General features: G+C 33.5%; 1 protein-coding gene across 11 annotated transcripts in view; it reads right to left on the reverse strand.

The window, feature by feature from the left end:
* The window catches only part of KLHL32 (kelch like family member 32), a 290,510-nt gene that overhangs the window by 87,082 nt on the left and 183,691 nt on the right, over positions 1-19,737 (reverse strand). The window contains exon 1 of one of the 11 annotated variants that reach the window (XM_074310245.1): positions 14,141-14,565. The exons of 9 other annotated variants lie outside the window; for them this stretch is intronic. In XM_074310245.1, coding sequence (XP_074166346.1) covers positions 14,141-14,491 — 351 coding nt within the window. In that variant the 5' untranslated portion in view covers positions 14,492-14,565. Of the gene's footprint in view, positions 1-3,510; positions 3,638-14,140; positions 14,566-19,737 lie in introns of those variants that run through there. One more of the 11 variants, XM_074310249.1, reaches the window with a different exon arrangement.

Here is a 19,737-nt window from a genome sequence, read left to right on the forward strand (position 1 = left end):
CGTGATAACTATTACATATTTAAAAGGAACAGCAAGTCATAATAGATTTGCAATTTCATAAGCAATCATCTTTTTATTATATTACATTATAGAAATGTTTGTTTTATTCCATAAATTTAAAATAAATAAAATAAAACAAACACATCTCTAAAGTTTCACATCATGGCCTGCAAATTGGCAAAGAAAATAAAATGAAAATAGTCAATGTTGAAGGGATTGGGAAAAGTCAGGCACAGATTTCTTTTTTGTGGAACTATGAATTAATTCATCCATTCAAGAAAACAATTTTGAATTAGGCTAAAAAATAAAGTGATTAAAATTCCTATATTCTTTAATTTATAGATTCTACTATTTTACTGGAGATAAAAGACAATAAAACAGACCCCAGAATCATCAAAATAGTCTTTTTACAGAAAAAAAAAAAGAAACAAAGTTTGTTAGGGAATGGCTAAACAAATTGTCATATATAAATATAATAGAATATGCCATAATATGCAGAATTCAGAGAAATGTGGTAAGATTTATATGAACTGATGCAAAGGAAAGTAAGCAAACCCAGGTAAATATTATACAAAATGACTATAGTAATGTGAATGCAAAGAAAAAATCCTAACACTGAAAGTTTAATGACCAAGCTTACCTTCAAAGAAAAGATGAAAAAATGTCTCCCCCTTCTTTCTTATGAGTGTGGAACATTTCATATATTGTCAGATTCATTTGATATATGAAGTAATTTTGCTAAACTGCTTTTTCTCTCTTTTAAAAATTCTTTATTACAAGAAGTAGCTTGTAAATGTACTCAGAAATACAGTAAAAATGTAAAATGTAAAAAAAAAAAGATATCCATAAAATTAAAGATTAATAAAAATTTAAATCAAAAAACTTTTTAAAAAGTAATTGACATCTAGGCTGTCTTTAGACTATGCAGAGCATAATCAAAACAGTACAAAGGAAATATGAGATGTGCAACCTAGAACATCTCCATCCCGAATGCTCAAAGGATTTCCTGTGTCCAACCTGTGGTGGAGACTTCCAAGGTCATAATGGACAGAAGAGCCATAGACGAACACACTGTACTCTTTGGGTATGAAGGACCATTTTTCAGCTTTTAGGACAAAAGCACAGCACAGCTTTTTATATTTTCCCTGTTCTGCAAAATTTCTTAAAGCTAATATTTATGAGTTTTATAATGCCAGTTTTAAATTTCCTAAACACCTGAAAACTCATGCATAAAATGATTGATTTAAGTATAAGTGTTAAAACACATTATTCTTCATTCTGACTTTCTGGAAATCTAGAATTCTATTTGAGGAATTTTTTCCAAATTTCTATTCCCCATTCTGGCTTTAAAAGTATTTGAATAATGCTTGACATGGTCTATGAAATATAGAAATAGAAGACTGAGAAAAATTTAAGGGTAGATCTCTTATGTCATAGCTTAGGTTCTATTCTTTTAGTGATACATGACATTTCTTTATAGGAGCCAAGACAGATGGCAGAATATTGCTTATAAAATCCCTGTTTGCCCATGTTTTCAAATGGGAACCTGCTCTTGTCTGTAAAAATCTAAGTTGGGCCAGATTGCTAAGTTTCTTCCCCACTTAACAATTCTACAATTCTCCTATGGTCTTATTTTATGTCAATCTGTCCAAAGATCGTGGCCTCCCATTTACAGCTTTTATCAAAGGCATATTGAAATTCTTACCATCAGGGATCACGTCCTCAGAGAAATATCTTAAGTAGCCTCCCAAATATGATTCCTTGGGATATGAATAAGATGTTTAAAAAAGCAAGCATGAGAACAGCAGTTCCCATAATTGGAAATATATACGTGGCTGAATAAAGAACCAGATCCTCTAAGTTAGTAAGTTACTCCCTGCATGTAAGTTGATGCAGAACTACCTTAACCCTTTCAGGTCTCTAGTGTGCCATTAAAAAAGACTGGATCCTTTATCTACCCCATGGAACCCTAGAGGTTTGAGAGTGTTAGTATTGTCAAAAGTGCAAGGCTTATACTCAAAGAGTAGTTTACTTATCTGATGAGTCTGGTTCAGTAATTCTTAGAAATATAATTACCACAGAAGCTTAAATAATCTTACCTGCAAGGGAAACTGAAACTAGGGTACAGTTAGTTGTTTTTTTCCCCCTAATTATTCCCACGCTTTTAAAAATGTACATAAAGCTATACTTAAGGACTCAGTTTTCTCTATCAAAATTGTGTTCATATGTTCATTTTTCCATGCTGGATGCTATAAACTATAATCTGTTATTATTAAGGAGATTCCTGCTTAGTAAGACCTAACCTTTTAATGCAAAGAACACAGATTGATATTATAGATCACAGATTTATTATAAATGACTGCTTTTGAACCAGAAGATCACTATACACTTCAACAACAATACTGTATGAGGATGTATTCTGATGGAAGTGGAAATCTTCAACATAGAGAAGATCCAACTCACTTCCAGTTGATCAATGATGGACAGAGGTAGCTACACCCAGAGAAGGAACACTGGGAAGTGAATGTAAATTGTTAGCACTAATATCTGTCTGCCCAGGTTACATGTACCTTCGGAATCTAATGCTTATTGTGCAACAAGAAAATGGTATTTACACACATGTATTGTATCTAGGTTATATTGTAACACATGTAAAATGTATGGGATTGCCTGCCATTGGGGGGAGGGAGTAGAGAGAGGGGGGGATAATTTGGAAAAAATGAATACAAGGCATAATATTATAAAAAATATATAATAAAGAAATGACTGCTTTTTATTTTATTTTATTCTACTGAATGTATATATTTTTTTCTTTTTCTTTTTTGCTGAGGCAATTGGGGTTAAGTGACTTGCTCAAGGTCACACAGCTAGGATGTATCAAGTGTCTAAGACTAGATTTGAACTCAATTCTTCCTGACTTCAGGATTGGTGCTCTATCCATTGTGCTACCTAGCCGTCTCTGCTGAATGTCTTTTAAAAAAACTTTTTAAATACCCTGTTTGGTAGATGTACTTGAAATATAACAATATGATGTCCCTGTTTTGAATTTTCATATTCTGTTAGTTTTTTTAGTTTTCTCCCAAAACATAATCTAAAAATGCATTATCAGCTTCTTTTAGGAATAAATATATAAAGGAAGGATATTGCATTATAGTACAGTGGAATGAACCCTATAAAGAGTGTTAAAAGACCAAGGTTTGAATCTTGACTGCCATATATTATCTTGGTAACCTAGGCTTCATCTATGAAATGAGGGATTAAACCAGACAACCATTAAGGTTCCTTTCAGCTCTATATTTGTTATGCCAGGATAAAAACAATATAATAAATTGATATACATTCTTGTATATATAAAAAACATTTGGATTCTGCTCTAAGCAAACCAGTTTATTAAACTTAGTAATTTGAATTTTGCCAAATTTCATTTATTTATTTGTTTGTTTGTTTATTTCATTTATTTATTTATTTATTCATTCATTCATTCATTTATATATCTATTTATTTACTTACTTATTGCTGAAGCAAATGGGATTAAGTGACTTGCCCAGGGTCACACAGCTAGGACGTGTTAAGTGTATGAGAACAGATTTGAACTCAGTTCCTTCTGACTTCAGAGCTGGTATTCTGTCTACTGTGCCTGCTAAATTTAATTTAGAAAATTACAAATTACTAAATCAAGCACTTGGCAGTTAATTGAAGATTTTTTGGGGGGGGCTTTAAAAGAAATTTTCCCTTCTGTTTAAAATTAAAATTGTATAAAATCAATAAGTTCTCCAGGTATATAGTTTCTTAATACTTCGTTTTTATTACACTTACTATGAAACGGGAAATGGTGTTATATATTAAAAAAGAACATTAGATTTAAAATCAGAAGATCTAGGTTTGTTTTGAACACTGTAGGATTATGGACATATTCCCTAACTTAACTTTTTCTCATTTATGCAATGGGAATAATATACAAAACTACAACTGACCTGAGAGAGCTCTCTAAGTCAAATTCAGAACTAGTATCCCTTCCACTCTACCATATCTCTTCACTTATATCTTTATTAAACTATTGCCCAGGGTCTTTGTGAGGAAAATTCTTTGTAAATTCTCAAACATTATATACATGTGAGTAATTATAATGATGTTTAATATTTAATTAAATCATGAGAGGAGAATTAGGGAAGAAGGGGATGAGTTTTTTTTTTAATTATTTCAGTGTTTTCATTATGACAAGCTACATAATGTTTACTACAAAGAGAGGAATAAAATGCCTACACTTCAATTCAATTAAATCATCAAACATTCTATTTTTAATACCCATGACATACAAGACACTGTGCTAGGTACTGGGGATACATAAATAAGCTTGGTCTCAATTAGTATGAATAATGAACTCCTTTCAAAGTGGTCACATGTATTCAAATTTGCAATATTCAAAGTTGTAATTATATAAAGTATGGCAAGAAATTCACAAGGGAAATATGAAGTATGAATTCAAATATGGTGACCTGAGAAAGTCATTTTCGTACTAATCAGGACCTGCAGACTAACAAGGGAATATGTGATGGTCAGAAAGGAATGATCAATGAAGTATAAACAAAGTATGAAAATTTGATTGGGAGAAAAGAATCACTTTTAGCTTGGAAGATTAAATCACAGGACCACAGATTTACTGTCGAGAAGGACCTAATAATTACATCTAAATTTTATTTATTCTCATTTTACAGATAATAAAACTGAGGTCAAAAGAAGTAAAATAAATGCCTTGTTCAAGCTTACACTGGTAGTAAACAGCAAAGTTAAGATTCATCTTCAGATCTCTGGACTCTATATTAACTATTCCTTCCAGAGCAGCCCACTGCCTCAGGAAAGGTTTGATGGAGAAGATGGCACCTAATTTTGTCTCAGAAGGGGACATTTTCACCAGGGATAAAGAAGGAGGAAGCAGTGTGTAGTCAAGCAGTACTGTAACAACAAATGCTGTACCCGATTACAGATGAGAGTATTTGCCTAAAGAAACACCTGGGAGCAAGGCTGAAATAAATTGCAGTTTAACTTCCCCACCAATGTCTTTGAAGGCCAAAAAGAAGTCTTTGTGACAAAGGAAAAAAAGGACTAATGCATTAAAAGGCATGGAATAACAAACACTAGCTGTTTTTAATACTTAAAACCAGTTGAATGTGGATATTAGCCTTTGGCTCCTAGAAACTAAACTGCAAATGTGGAGCTCAGGAAATGAAAGAGAAGTAGGTGATCTGCCTGGATGCAAGCTACCTTTTAACTGCATTGCCTGGGATGTTTCACTCTGCGCTCAGAATGGATAAGGCTAAGGAATGGATGGCCACGTCTAAAGCGGTGGGATTCTGAACTGTGCACCGTCTCTCTTGGTTTATCACTTACAAAATAGGATTTAAAAAGCAAATCATAAGCCAGGGCTGCATCCAACACCATGGCCTGACAGTCTGTGATGACATTAACCAGGTAGGTCTGTCTCCCTTCTAAATATTATTATTCTCATTTTATAGAGAGGTTGGGTGACATGCCCATGATCACACAGTAAGTGTCAGAGCAGAGACCCACATGAAAGAGCTTCTTTTCCAGAAAATGACTTGACATTCTGGCCCAATATTAAAATGGGAATTTCTATCCAATTGGTTGAAGATACTAGCAGACACCCCAGAGTGCCACAGTTTTACTATCATAAAGGATGCATTACAGTCCACAGGGAGTCACTTTTTCAATCCAATAGGCAGTCATTTATTTCCTCCATCAAACGAGAACTTAGAGCTATATGGGTTTGATGATACCTTTTTTAAAAGTGAATTTTGACCTACATATGAGAGAGTCTCATCACCTTCCCTATGTTCTTAGCCTTCTAAACTCAGATAGTAGTCTCCAACAAAGATTACAGCTCAGCAGCAAGAGCTGAGCCCTTGGAGTAAAAGTGAAAGCAAAATTCTCAAAAAGTTCTTTTTCTATCATGTTTCCACTCAACCCAAAATCCTTTTTTTTTAACAGAATTATTGTGTATACTTCGTGTTAGGAAAAATTTAAAAACTATTTTTATTTTGTCTTTAATTTTAGTGTTACTTGGCTTCATTCTTCTTCTATACCCCTCCCCCAAAATACCCCTTATTTGTTCCTTATAGTGTGGTTGGCAAGTTAAGCAGGAGAAGAAATGCAAAATGTGTATTCCATGTCTCATAACTTGATGCAAGTTTTCCAAGCTCAAAAAAATTCAGTCCTAAGTATTCTTCAACTTCAGTTTCTCTTGTGTGGCTTTTCTTCTCTTAATAAAGTTACTTAGAGGGGTTGACATTTTCAAGAAAGTACTAATAAGCACTTTAAAAAAGTAAAGGCTATTGTAACTAGATGAGATCCATTCCTATTTTAAGTAACTTTGCCACAAAGACTTTCTGATGGCTACAGATCTGTCAATAGGGCCAAGGAATGAAAGCAAGAGAACTGATTAAAATGGACACGTTAGCTGTCTGTCTTCTCAATCAATAGGCAATTGACTTTAGTGCCTACTATGTGCCAAAACTGTGCTAAGTGCTAAATGTAAAAAAGAGGCAAAAAGCAGTCCTTGGTCTCGAGGAGCTTACAATCCAACAAAGGCAGACACATTTCAAGCAAATATATACAGAACAAGCTATAGAAACAGGAAATAATAAGAGAAAAGGCTTCCACACTTCTATAACTGATGGAGACATAAAGAAGAAACAGAAATATCCACATATATCTCCCTGGAAAAATATTCAGCTTATTCACTCTCCTGAACCATCTGAAAAATGTAGAAATTTTACATTGTTTTTTCATTCAGGGAGAAGCTAAGGGGGAAGATGTAGTATGTGAGAAGAGCTATTAAAATAACTTTGAAATTTTCCAAAGACAAAAAAGCTCAATCTTCTACTGTTTACTTATGGTCTCATCTCATTGTCTATTTCAGTGTCTGTCTAAGATAAATTGATATTCATATGTATTTTAGAATTAGGAAAGGAAACAAATTCTGATTATCTTTAGTTTTAGTTGAACTTTACTTAGTTTCTTTAGTTAAATTAAATATAACTTACAAGGGTATAGGAATAGGGACAAAGATGAAATTATTTTACCTTATCAGTAATTGGAAAGTCAGAGTTAGTTAAGAGTCATTATAGGAGATAAAATGTTTAAGACTTCCAAAATAGATAAGTTTTCATTTAGTTTCAATTTACAAAATGTGTATATGCAAATATCTATGAATACATACATATAAACACATACATATGCATAAACTAATAGCTTAAGTTTACCATAATTTTCTTAGGCTAACAGAATGGCAAAAAACATTCTGATTTCCTTTTTTTTTTCTTACTGAGACTAGAGATGAACACACTGCCCAGAATATAATTATTTAATAAATTTTCTATCTTTTTTGTTTAGCTAGCTATCTAGTTACACTGGGATGGATTATATTTTGGTGGAATAACATATCTAGGAATTATTCTACTTAAGATGTAGTGCCCATTATAAGAATGGCTAGTAAACTCCTGAGGCAGGAAGCATCAAGTTTCATCAACTTTAAGTCCAGCAATCTTTCCATATCCTAATGTTTCATTATAAATTACTACCTTTTACACAAGGTCACTTAGAGAACTTCTTCACTTACTAACCTCCCAAAAAACTAATGTGAAACCTTAAGCATCCACTCCTATGGCCACAAGCCATTCACTGTCATATACAAACTATAGTACAGAGCCCTATTAATTATAATCAGATCTCAGTGAAATATTCTGGGCCACTACAGCATCATTTGTCAAAAACAGTGATGTAGCCACTCCTTCGGGATACTTCCATTTCAGTAAGAACTAAAAGGCACGTCCTCAAATTTCCATCATTCTTATTGTAGAATTCTCAAATGTTTTGACATGAAACAAAATTTTCTTGGGAAATTCTAGCAATTCTGATTATACTTGGCATTAATTAAATTAGTTAATTTAGTTCATTTAAATTAAACCTATAACAGGATAGGAATAAGGATAACAAAATCATTTAACCTAATCAATAATTGGAAAGCCAGTAAGGGGCCTGCTAGCAGATACAGACCTCCAAAATGGAGGGAAGTCTTCATTTAGTTTAAATTTACAAGTCATGCTTGCTTAATTCCTGGCTCCATTATCCACTCTAGAATGATAATACTGCACCGACTCTACAGAAAGCAACCTTGTTCCCAGGAGAGGATTCTCCCTCTGCTTGCAGCCTTTATGAGTTGTCTTCACATTAGAAGGTAAGCTTCTTAAGGGTAGGTAGAGACTGTGGTTTTTGGTTGCATTGTATCCTCCCCATTTTGAACAGTGCATAAGCTTCAATGCTTTAGCTATCCTTCTACTGAATAAATCTACAGACTATTTTTGAAAGGACTAAAATGTTTCTAAAAGGCTTCTCTGATCCTCAAAGACTTCTTTATTGCTTTATATTTGTCCCTCATTAGGGATATGTTTACCTATGTCCTACTTCTACTCTGTGGATAAATACTTTTGTGTTCCATCTCCTCCACTAGACCGTTAAGTTCATAAAGCTAAAAGATTCTTATCAGTGGCTTCCCGTGGTGTCCACCTTAGGGCTCTGCATGCAAGGACACTCAGTAAATACTGTTGACTTGATCAGATGAGAATGAAAGGAAAAAAAGGACATTAAATATTTGAAGCTAATTTCTTTTTTTTTTCAGCTCAGCAGCCCAAATACACTTAAAATTATTTGTTTCTATTGCATGTTCCTTCTTTATGAACTTGTCTCATCCTTCTGATTGGATTGTGGGCTGCTCAAGGGCAAAAACTGTGTTATTTTCACCTTTGCATGTCATGCATCTGGTAGCAGGCCTTACACATAGTGGGTACTTAGTAAATGTTGAATGCAGTTGAATAAATGTTTAACTACAAAAAAAATCACATTCTAGTAGTGCTTAAAAATACTTCACCAAAGGCAGGCAAGGACATAGGTAACAGACGGATATATTTTAAGAGCCATGCATGCATTACTACTTACAGTGTACTCCTAGTTCCTATTCTCCATATTATAAATAGCAGAAAAGGCACAATGAAAACTAAAGGGGGAAAACTGGCATTTCTTTATGACCTTATTTGAAAGATAAACTCCTTGGGGAAATACAATTTATTCAGATTATCAAGACCCTGCTGTGCAAATCTACAGTCTGGGAGCACACTACAGAGATCAAAAAATATTTACTTTATTCTGTTGGGTATAAAAGCTTTTAATGAATGCATAATTAAGACAAAAAAAAGTGTATACAGCTTTAGAAATTCCACTGCTGAGCCAAGCCATTAATATCCAAGGCATCATACCCAGTTGCGACTCCACCTGCTTCCTATTTGGATTACAACATAGTTATAAATCAAGGTATTATGTGACTACCCAACCAGGCGCCATAGAAAAGGATTGTGTGGCAAGACTTCCCTCTTATCTCAGAAAATTCAAATAAACAATAGAGAAGCTAAAAACAAGGTACAAATAAATAATGGTAAAGGGCTGGAATTCTGAGGTCCAGTGAAACAAATGAAATTATCATCTTCTAAAAAGCAGCAAATTATGTTATGCAAGAAGAGAAATCTGATAGATTCATTTTCTTCTTAGTTTAGTAGTTATAGAAGACATCATGGTTCAAGGCTAATAATATAAACACTAGATACGAATTAAAGAGGAACATAAACAATTTATATATCTAAGTTGGCAAAAGAAGTCCTGTGATATAAATGCATGAAACACATAATATGTATATCTGGACAATTTTCATAGATCTAATATAACCAGTTAGATATAACTTGTGGAAAATGAATATTTATATAAATATGTATATGGTACAATTTGATTAAACCAATATAAAATATTAGCAGTGACTCGCAAAATCTAAAATGAAAAATACAGCATGTTCTCATTCTTTGTAGCCTTTGAAGGTATTTAAATACATTTGTGTTTTATAACAGAAGGTTTCCACAATTAGGTTACTGGTGCATTTTCATAATCAATTGTATGCATAATATCTGAGGATCATGAATAATTTTAAATATGTTTTGGTTGCTAGGTCTCCTGAAATCTATAAATCCAATAGGCAATAAGCACACACATAGCCCACATCCACTAATTCTATCAGTATGATACACTAGGCTCTATAAAATACTAAATGCTATTCAAAAATTAGCTTTAACATGGTGCTTAATAGTAGACAAAAATCAGATTGTGGAAAACAAATATGCGATAGAAATGTATTGTTTTTTATTGAAAATTCACCTTTATGGTACTTTTCAAATATTTTAAAAATCCAATTTCAAGAACTACAGAGTTGTTACAAGACCATGACAAATAAAGTTATTATAAAACTACGAAAATTGTAGGAGAATGCTGAAATAATCAGTATTACTATTTTCTTTATGTAGTTCTAAGAGAAGTCGATTTTTGAAAACATGCCTAATTTTGTTGTGCTTTCATTATAGTTTCTATACTTTCTTATATGTTCCATTGTGCACCTGTTGATAGAGATACACATATACATACATATCTAGGTCATATAAACGACCCTGAATTGAAATCCTTGACCTACAAATTGATGTCTATGTTCTACTGGGCAAATTACTTTAACTTCTCAAGCTCCTAGTTTCTCCAATTGTGAAATGAAAGAGTTGGATTTGATGACTAAGAAGTTTAGCTCTAAACCTATGATCTCATCATTCTTTGATATACTATAACTGCTTCGATGAAAATCTAAACCAATAGTGATATTTTTTTTCCTGATCTGATTGTTCTTCCTTTGGGAAATATTTAAGTGTTAATTGAATCAGAAAGCATTTTTAAAGAACTTACTAAATGTCAGACACTATGCTGTCAAACACAGTGTTAAATAAGTTGGAGGTGCAAAGAAAGGCAAAATACAGTTGCTGCTTTGACAGAGTTCAAAGCCTAATAGAAAAAAAAAACTACATACACATATGTATGTGTATGTATTATATATATATAATATATATATATATGTGTGTGTGTGTGTGTGTGTGTATGCATGGATATACACATTATTCAGTCATGTCCCACTCTATGTGGGCCATATTTATATGGGGCTTTAATGAAAAAGATACTGAAATGGTTTATCATTTTCTTCTCCAGTAAATTAAGGCAAACAGATTTTGTCACTTGCCCGAGGTCACACAAACTAGTACATGTATGAATCTGTATTTGAACTTGGGTCTTTCTGACTCCAAGTCCAGAGCTCTGTTCATTTAGCCACCTGGGTACCTCCTAGCAAACCTCCTAGCAAAAAAAGTAATTTGCCCAAAGTAACCCCAAGCTAGTTAGTACCTGAGGCTATATATATGCATGTATTTGTGTAATATGTGGAAATATATATTTGTGTGCACATAAAATACATGTGCACATTGTTGTGCATATGTATATGTGTATGTACATATAGACAATATGTATATGCATATATAACAAATTGGACATAAAATGGGGATGATTAAGTACAAATACACATACAAAAGATGAAGTGTAAAGAACCCATTTCCATTGGATTTCAAAGTACATGGAGAGAAGTTAGATATAAAAAGTCTGGACAGGTAGGTGAGTGAAGGTTAAGAAGATAAAAGCCAATAAGATTTTATATTTGATTCTAGAGGCAGTAGGGAGCCATTGGAGTTCACTGAATTGAGAACATGGTCAGATCTATACTTTAGGCAGATCAATTTGACAGCCATAAATGAAAAATATACAAGCTTGATATACAGACTATCATAACTGTTTAAATAAAATAAGTAACAAATAAAGAAAGACAACTCTGTCTCTGTTACTTTATCTCAAAAGTTTTGTTTATGATTTTAACAAGCAGGTATTTTAGAGGAAAGAAGGTGGATATAGAGATAGTGGCTACTGTAAAATTTGCTTAGTATGTATATTTTTACTGGAGGATGAATGGATTATTTTTAAAGGGACTGTGGCTGTCCCTCTGAGTTAATGATGCATATAAGTAATCTTTTTAAACTACTATTGAATCTTCCACCTTGCTCTTCAGAAAGAAAAGCAGAATTCAGCTGTTCTATTAAAGGGCAGTTTTGCTCCAGTTCAGATTGGCCTAGATGGCCTCTTATGTCTCTCCCAATATGGAGATCCTGTGATTCCCTTCCAAAGTTATGAGAGGCTTCTCTGTTCACTAGTGTATGAACTACATGAACTACATACTAGAACCAGAATTCTGTTAGAATTAATGGCTTTTACACAAATTTAAGTAAATCAATGTTTTTTTTTAATAACACAAAACAACTATTTAACTGAAGCATAAGTAATCTGATAAAAGAAATTCATGTTTAACTAGTGGTCAGTCTGGAGTCACAGGCTGTTCCAAAATAAAGTTAGACTTCGTTCTTAGTTTGAGTAAAAGTTAGAGGTCAAAAGAACAGGACTCTTCTCCATTTTCAGAATTGTCTTTCTTTAAGTCAATCCTTATCTTATGCATGTCACTTTGGAAGAGTGTTTCTTTTAATACCAAGGAGAAATGAGTTTTGAAAATTAGTATATTGTTTCATTTACAAATTTATCCAACATTTAACCAGAAATCAATATAAACATATGCAAAATTCATCCAATTTTCAATATATGCTGCTCTTTTGAGAAAAATGTAAAAAATGTTATGTGGTCTCAGAACGGCATTCTAGAGGGTCATGGATCAAAGACTAAAAACTTGTCCCACCATTAAGGACGTCAGGGATATTTCTTTTAGCCCTGAGAAAAGTGTGGATGTAAGACCAGGAACCAACCAATCCCCATAATCTGGACATGAATAATCATCTTTGCTATTTTTTATTTTTTGGCAGCTATCAATAGAAATAGGAATTTTATACAAACTTGCCACTTCTCCCTGGAGGAAATATAGGAAAATTGTCAGGGTGAAGGCAGTATTTACTTCCTAAGGAGAAGTCAAATACAATGCCATGATTTCTCCTATTTCCTCTTCTGATTTGACACCAATTCTATTCTCAAGAGGGAAGAAGAATGCTCTATAAAAAGATGGTACTTTTATTTTTTTCCTAGAGGAAAAATAAAAAGAATAAATAACTTCCATTATTTACTCCCTCTGTGTTTCTGTCTGTCAGTCAAAAAGCATTTATTAAATACCCCCATGTTCCAAGCACTGTGCTAAGCTTTGAGGATATATAATAGAATAAAAGACAGTAGGGACTGTCCCTACTCTCATCAAGCTAACATTCTAATGGGGGAAAACATAATAAGAATTATGTTAAAAAGGGCAGATAGAATATTCAATGGATAGAATTCCAGACCTAAAGTTAAAAAGACTCATCTTGCTGAGTTCCAATCTGTCCTCAGACACTTATCAATTATGAGACCCTGGGCAAGTCACTTAATCCTGTTTGACTCAGTTTCCTCATCTGTAAACTAAGTTGGAGAAGGAAATGGCAAACCATTCAGGTATCTTTGCTAAGAAAACCCTAAATGGGGTCACAAAGAGTCAGAAACAACTGAACTGAATGTGCAAACAAGATAATTACAGGTTAAATTGGAAAGAATCAACAGGGAAAAGTCCCTAGTATCAAGGGAGATTGGGGAAGACTTTCCAGAGAACATAGCTGTGCTTGTTCATTTGTATTTACTTGGGACACTCAGGCACAAGTAAAAAGGGAGAGCATCCCAAATATGGCCACCTCGCTGCCCTGAGAAACTTTATGAAAGCAAATTGGCAATTTGGCAAGAGACTGAATTCTCTTTGGAGTTGGGCTGAGAGACAGTGGTGAGACTGCAATGACACAGGTTGTAACTATTGGTGGTAGAGAAGAGCAAGCACCCTTGTGAGTAAGAGAGAAGTTAGGGAGAGGGTAGGATTAAGGAGAAAGATAATGAATTCAGTTATGGAAATGTTGAGTTTAAAAATGGTCTTTAGGAAATTCCTTTTAATTTACCTAATAAGCAGTAGAAGATGCAAAATTGAAATTAAGGAGAGATATTCAGGATGGATAAACAGACCTTTAAATCATTAGCACAAAAAAAGGAAACTGAGTGAATGCCCTTCTTTAGAGAATGGCTGAATAAGTTATGGTATATGAATATTATATAATATTATTGTTTATCAGCAGGATGATTTCCTGGAGAGACTTACATGAAATGATGATAAGTGAAATGAGCAGAACCAGGAGATCATTATACACAGCAACAACAAGATTATACAATGCTCAATTTTGATGAATGTGCTCTTTCCAACAATGAGATGATTCAATCCAGTTACATTGATCTTGTGATGAAGATAGCCATCTACACCCCAAGAGAGAATTGTGGGAAATGAGTGTAAATCACAACATAGAATTTTCACTCTTTTTGTTGTTGTTTGTTTGCATATTATTTTCTTTCTCTTTTTTCCCTTTTTGATTTGATTTTTCTTGTGCAGCAAGATACTTGTATAAATATGTATGCATATATTGGATTTAACATATATTTTTACCATATTTAGCATATATTGAATTACTTTATATCTAGGGGAGGGCGTGGGGAAAAGGGGGAATTGGAACACAAGGTTTCACAAGAGTCAATGTTGAAAAATTATCAATGCATATCTTTTGAAAATTAATAAATTTTAAGAAAAAACAAAAAAAATCATTATCACAGAGATGATAATAGAATCCATAGGAGCTGATGAGATTCCCAAGTGAAATAGTATAGTGGAAGAAGAGAAAAGAGCTCAAGACTGAGATTTGGGCAACCAGCTGACATGGCCTGGATGAAGATCTAGCAAAAGCAACTGAGAAGGCATTAGACAGGAAGGAGGAAAACTAGGGGAAGGGAGACTGATGAAGACCTAGAGACAATGGTGTCAAGGGAAAGATAGTGATTGACTATGTCAAGAAAGAAAGGATGAAAACTGAGAAATACCATTAGAGTTGACAAATACAACTGGCCACTTTAGAGAAGTCAGATTGTAAAGAAGAAAAAAGAGTGAGAGAAAGGGAAATTACCTATGGTATATGACTTTCTCAAGTTTAGTCACAAAAGAGAGGAGAGATATACACAGTAGGGATGGATAGACCAAGTGAGGGCTTTTGAAAATAAGAGACATGTGCTTATTTACATGAAGTAAGCAAATAGACAGAGAGAGATTGAAGATAAGTGAGAGGGAGAATAAGAAATGGGACAATATGCTAGAGAAGGTGAGATGGAATGGGATCATCCCATTTCCATCCCAAAGTGTTTATCTTGTGAAGAAGGCCCAACTCTTTATGTTAGACTCTGAAGGCAAAGACAATGGCATCAGGCTAGGATGAGTAAGCTGAGGAATTATGAAGTTAGAATCTTTGAAAGATCATCAATATGTATGTTGAAATCATCTTTAATAGTATTTGAGCAAGAATTGGGAAAGGAGAAAAATACTGTGATATAGAGGAACTGAACTTACTGAAAAAAGAATGGGGATGTCTTGGAGATCCACAAAGAATAGCTTCTAGAATTCTGATTAGGTGGGAGAACTGAGTAAACTCTACAAAAGGAGAGTTTATAGAGTAATAGTGGTAGTTTATAGAGTAATAGTGGTAGGCAGTGAGTTGAGAAGGACAATGGGAAAAACACTGTATTCAAATTCCTTCACCTCAACCAATGAATTGGGGGAATGAGTAAAAGCACAACAAAGAAAGGGAGGTTCTGTCCTCAACATGGAGCCAGATCTCAGTGAAAGCCAAGACATATAAAGTGGCCAAAAAACCAATTTAAGACAAAAGTTTTGTTTTGTTTTGGTGGTGGTGATAGTTGTTGTTTTACCTAAGGACCAAATATTCTAGAGAGCACAGTGGAAGATGGTAGAGATAGAGTGGAACATGGGCAAGAGAGGGTTGGATTAAAGGGAAGGGGAGTAAGACAGTAAGCTGCAGGAGATGGAGAAGAATAATGATTGATGGAAATCAAAAGCACCAAAATTAGGAGGGCGTGAACAGATGTGGGTTCATTTATCATTAAAAAGGAATTAAAGTGGATTCTCAGCATCATTTGTGGCTCAACCCCAAGGTGGTATCCTCCCTGAATATTAGGCAGCTCAAGTCATAGGACCAGAAGGAACTAACAGATCACTTTTCTTCTTTCTCTGCAGCAGACCCAGACATGCGTTCATGATTTAGACATAAGTGTGATATTATAAGCTGTGGAGAAAGAAGGGATTCGTGTCCAAAGAAGAACTTGAATTCATAATTGAACACTAAATAGATAATTTTGATTATAATAAGTTAAAAAGTTTTTGTATAAACAAAACTAATGCATACAAGATCAGAAGAGAAGTATTAGGAAAACAGTTTTACATTTAAGCTTTCTGATGAAAACCTCATTTCTAAAATATATAGAGAATTAACTCAAATTTATAAGAATTCAAGCCATTCTTCAATTGATAAATGTTCAAAGGATATGAAAAGACAATTTTCATATTTCTAGTCATATGAAAGAGTGTTCCAAATCACTATTGATCAGAGAAATGCAAATTAAGACAACTCTGAGATATCACTTCACACCTCTCAGATTGGCTAAGATGACTGGAAAAGATAATGATGAATGTTGGAGGGGATGTGGGAAAATTGGGACATTAATACATTGGCGGAACTATGAACAGATCCAACCATTCTGGAGAGTAATTTGGAACTATGCTCAAAAAGTTATCAAACTGTGCATACTCTTTGATCCAGTAGTGTTTCTCTTGGGCTTATATTCCAAAGAGATCTTAAAGGAGGGAAAGGGACCCACATGTGCAAAAATGTTTGTAGCAGTCCTTTTTGTAGTGGCAAGAAACCGGAAACTGAATGGATGCCCATTGGTTGGAGAATGGCTAAATAAATTATGGCATATGAATGTTATAGATTATTATTGTTCTATAACAATCAGCAGGATAATTTTATTTTTTATTATAGCTTTTTACTTACAAAATATATGCATGGGCAATTTTTCAACATTGACCCTTGCAAAACTTTCTGTTCCAACTTTTCCCCTCCTTCCCCCCCGACCCCTTCCTCTAGATGGCAATACATGTTAAATACATTAAAGTATATGTTAAATACAATATATGTACACATATTTATATAGTTATCTTGCTGTACAAGAAAAATCAGATCTGTAAAGAAAGTAAAGAAAATCTGAGAGGGAAAACCAAAATGCAACCAAACAACAGAAAAAGTAGAAATGCTATGTTGTGGTCCACACTCATTTCTCATGGTTCTCTCTCTGGGTATAGCTGATTCTCTTTATTCCTGAACAGTTGGAACTGGTTTGAATCAGCTCATTATTGAAGAGAGCCACACAGCAAGATAATTTTAGAGAAGCCTGCTGAGACTTACAAGAATTGATGCTAAATGAAATGAGAAGAACCGGATCATTGTACACAGAAACAACAAGATTATATGATGATCAATTCTGATGAATGTAATTCTTTCCAACAATGAGGTGATTCAGGCCAGTTCTAATGTTCTTGTGAAGAAGAGAGCCACCTACACCCAGAGAGAGGTCTATGGGAACTGAATGTGGATCACAATATAGCATTTTCACTCTTTTTGATGTTGTTCACTTGCATTTTATTTTCTTATTCATTTTCTTTCCTTTTTGATCTGATTTTTCTTGTGCAACAAGAGAACTATATAAATATGCTTACACATATTGGATTTGACATATATTTTAACATGCATAACATCTATTGGATTATTTGCCATATAGGGGAGGGGATGTGAGAAAGGAGGGGAAAATCTGAAACACAAGTCTATGCAAGGATCAATATTGAAAAATTATCCATGCATATGTTTTGAAAATAAAAAGCTTTTTAAAAATAATAAAATAAAATAAAATAAAATTTAGAAAAGAAAAAGCAATACTTCTTCACTGAAAAAGGGTCTTTCTATTTATTATGACTGAAATGTTGTGTTTGATTTTTGTTTTTGTTGTTATTGTTTTAATTTGCACACTCTCCAAATATTAGAAATGTAATTATAAAAGGTTTTGAGATGTATTTCCTTCAATTACTCATTCTAGTCACTAACACTGATTTTTGTTTAATTTTTAGAAATTTGAGATTACTAGAACACTAGAAAATAAGCAGAAATACTATAGCAGACAGCTTAGACCAGAGATGCTGACATTAAATTCTCTTAAGATTATAATCTGAAGCTATAAGGAACTTCAGAGGTGATCTAGTCTAGTTCCTTTAATCTGTAGCTAAAGAACCTGAATTAGAGAGAGGGTTTAGTGATCTGCCAAGCTGTGATTTGAAGCCAGGTCCTTGGATTTCAGAGCCAATATTTGTTACACAATGGCACATTGCTTCCAAGAAGATCTCTTACCCATTTTTCCCCAGGCTCACATTGAATTAAAGAAAAGTTAACACATTTCCTGATTATCCTCTTTACCATCCACAGCAAAATCAAAAATTCCCAAATGATTTTTTCCTGCTCCTGAGAAGATTTAGGAGCCACTTTTTATTTCATCAGTTAGTTTGTGTTTAGGGAACATTAATATTAGTCTAAGAAAAAAATAATCGGGATAATAAAAGCTGCCAAAATATCATGCATTGCAGTTCAATACCAAATATAAGTGATGTATCTCAGGTTTTTTTTTTTTTTTAATATCATCCATGCCAGTTAGTCACCTAATCTTGTTGATTAGTGCAAATAATCAGTAGTTGACTATAATTAATTTCACCTGCAACATTTCCAAGAGATTTTTTTCTCCTTTTCCCTCCCTTTTCTATAAATGATTAAAACTATTTCTGTATTTTCCCATATATTATATGAGTAGCTCATGAAGCTGACTTTATTCTGTGATCCTTGGAAGACCACCACCATCATCACTTCTAGGACTTCCCCTTTACCTCCCATGCTATCTTAGAAGCATTTGTACTGGCAACTATGGAATGGAACATATGTCATATATTTTATTGTGGGTATAGTAAATATACATGATGGTATAATCATTTGTCTTCTCTTATGTGAAAGCATGAAATAGCTCAGTGTTAGATAAAACAAGAATGAGTTATAACTCTTCTTCTCACCCTGAAGATAAATGATTCTGTTCAGTGTAACTCGTATGTGTTATATATTCAGGATATACTGTTAAATTAATAATTAAAAGAATAATAATGCCTTATATAGAAAAATAATCTCTTATAAGTAATTTCAGTATTACTTTGTTAAAAAGTAATGATAACCTATTATAACAGCATAAAATATATAACATATTCAATAACCAATGCACCCATCAAAGAAAAATGGAAAATTTTCAATCTACCACTCTAAACTTATTCAGTAGGAAAGACTACTGGAACTAGACTATTAACATTTTCCTACTATGATCTAAACTCATGATCCAAAACTTTGATCATCATAGAACTAACCTTTAGTAATTTTCAGCATATGCAAAGCATTTCAAGGATCCAGTGGCTCCAAAGCCTGTAACCAGAATATTTGTTTTCTTTGAAAAGGCGTAACTCATTCTCTACTATGCAAAGATAGAATGTATTTTTAAATGCAGAATTCTCCTTCCCAGAACCTCCAAGAGAGAATAACATCCTTTGAATTTTTCTTTGTACTTTCATTGAAGACAGAAAAGATTAATTCCCACTTTAACCCATTTAGTGTAGAGCTAAATGAAAGACAAGGGATGACTAATGAGCATCAGTCACAGATTGAGACTTGAGTGATGGAATCTGGTTCAGCCTTCTTAGAACTCACATTACCTTTAGGTTTGTGA

The sequence above is a fragment of the Sminthopsis crassicaudata genome, chromosome 4, assembly GCF_048593235.1.
Source record: "Sminthopsis crassicaudata isolate SCR6 chromosome 4, ASM4859323v1, whole genome shotgun sequence".
NCBI classification, from domain to species: Eukaryota; Metazoa; Chordata; class Mammalia; order Dasyuromorphia; family Dasyuridae; genus Sminthopsis; species Sminthopsis crassicaudata.